Source organism: Arachis ipaensis, chromosome B05 (genome assembly GCF_000816755.2).
Source record: "Arachis ipaensis cultivar K30076 chromosome B05, Araip1.1, whole genome shotgun sequence".
In the NCBI taxonomy this organism is placed as follows: Eukaryota; Viridiplantae; Streptophyta; class Magnoliopsida; order Fabales; family Fabaceae; genus Arachis; species Arachis ipaensis.
Window position 1 is genome coordinate 8352581 of NC_029789.2, and position 1537 is coordinate 8354117.

Below are 1537 nucleotides of genomic sequence, written 5' to 3' on the forward strand. Positions count from 1 at the left end.
TAATCAGAGTTTGGAGTATCATGAGTGGGAAACTGACTGTGCAAGTTTCCCGATTCTCTCAACGAGCTGCGGAGAAAGCTTCTTAGGCAGTTTCCGCTCCTTCTCCGGTCGGAAATCAAATCCCAAAGCTTCGGAAACCTCTTCGGAGCTCCACCCTGCTTTCCGGAGCGAGTCCGAGAACCGATCCGCTTTCAAGAGCAGAGCATCGAATAGCGCTTGGTTATCCAAAACCACCATCTCCCCTTCGAAGAAACCCGACGCCGAAACCTGCACCATTTCTGATACATCTGATTCGCTCCACCCACCCGCCTTCAAAACCGACCCGATTTGCCCTATGTACTCGTCCACCCAACCCGGTACTTTTGACCTTCCAGGCATCTCGAAGAATCTCTCCGGCGAAGACGAAGCTGACGACGATGAGTTCCTCCTCCGGCGATCCGTCGCAGCCTCCGTCCAGAACTCCACCCACCGTGGCGTCCTCCCGCCGGCGTCCAGGCTCCGCCGCGAGAAAACCGTGGAAGAGCCTGCGGATTTCTCGCTGACGGATCTCTGCTTCTTCAACACCTGAGGATCCGATTCGGAGCTCCGAAACAAGCTCTCTCGCTCGAAGAAATCCGAGAGATCCAAGCCGCAGCAGAAGATCCGATTCTCGTCCACGTAGAAGATAGGGTTCCCCGCGAGGGAAGGGTTGCAGGGAATGTAGCAATGGTTAAATATCGGAATCAGAAGCGGCGCCCTCTTCAGCGCGTTCCTCGCCACGCGGAGAGCCTTCTCCGGTTCCGTTGGCCTTGGGCCCCAAGACTTGGACCAGAGAGCGTTCCTCGCGATCTGGAACGAAATTGCCGCGATAGGGAGGTCGAGAGAGGCACGAAGGTGGAGGCGAGCACCAGCGGAGCGCCAATCGGGGAAGCCAGGGCCCACGGGAAGCCCGGCGGCGAGTACGGCACGGAGGTCCGGCGGGAAAGCGAAACCGAACTCTGCCTCGGCGCGTGCGAACTCAGCGTCGGAGAGACCCGATTGGACCTGAATGCCCGAGTTGCGGAGATGGTTTATGACTTTATCGACGAGCGAGGAAAATGAAAGGAGGCCGTTTCTTACAGGGAGCGAGGACGGTGCGGAAGTGGTTGGAACGGATGCGGCCCGGGCCGATAGGCGACGCAAGCCCGCTATGTGGGCCGGGTTTAGACCGGTCATCCTCCGGTCCACGTCCACCATTATGGTGTGTTTGGTGAAGTGGGTATGTATGTTTTTTGTGGGTTTTGGGGTCGCGATTCCGTTATGTAGTTTGTTTTGGGTATTTCATGAAAGAAAAAGAGAAGAGAGAAACAAGTGAAGTGAATGTGATTGAAAAGAGCGTTACAGTTGGAGTTGGAGAAGAAGGCAGTGGGATGCTTTTTTCAAGCCCAGAGTAGAGGACTTTGGCATGTTTGAGAAAGCTCCCTAATTTATAGCACCAAAATACTGGACCCCACTTCCGATTCATTTTTTTTTTTTCTAATTTTTTTGTATGACTTGAAAGCGATGGATTGAATTTTCT

At 54.2% G+C, this 1537-nt stretch overlaps 1 protein-coding gene across 1 annotated transcript; it reads right to left on the reverse strand.

Moving 5' to 3' along the window:
- LOC107642777 lies at nucleotides 1–1215 on the reverse strand. Its single transcript, XM_021122965.1, has one exon. The coding sequence runs from the start codon at nucleotides 1213–1215 to the stop codon at nucleotides 19–21; it is 1197 nt and encodes a 398-aa protein (XP_020978624.1). The 3' UTR covers nucleotides 1–18.

What these genes read in the sequence shown, in the direction of transcription:
- LOC107642777 (XM_021122965.1), bottom strand. Translation starts at nt 1,215, where the DNA reads ATGGTGGACGTGGACCGGAGGATGACCGGTCTAAACCCGGCCCACATA.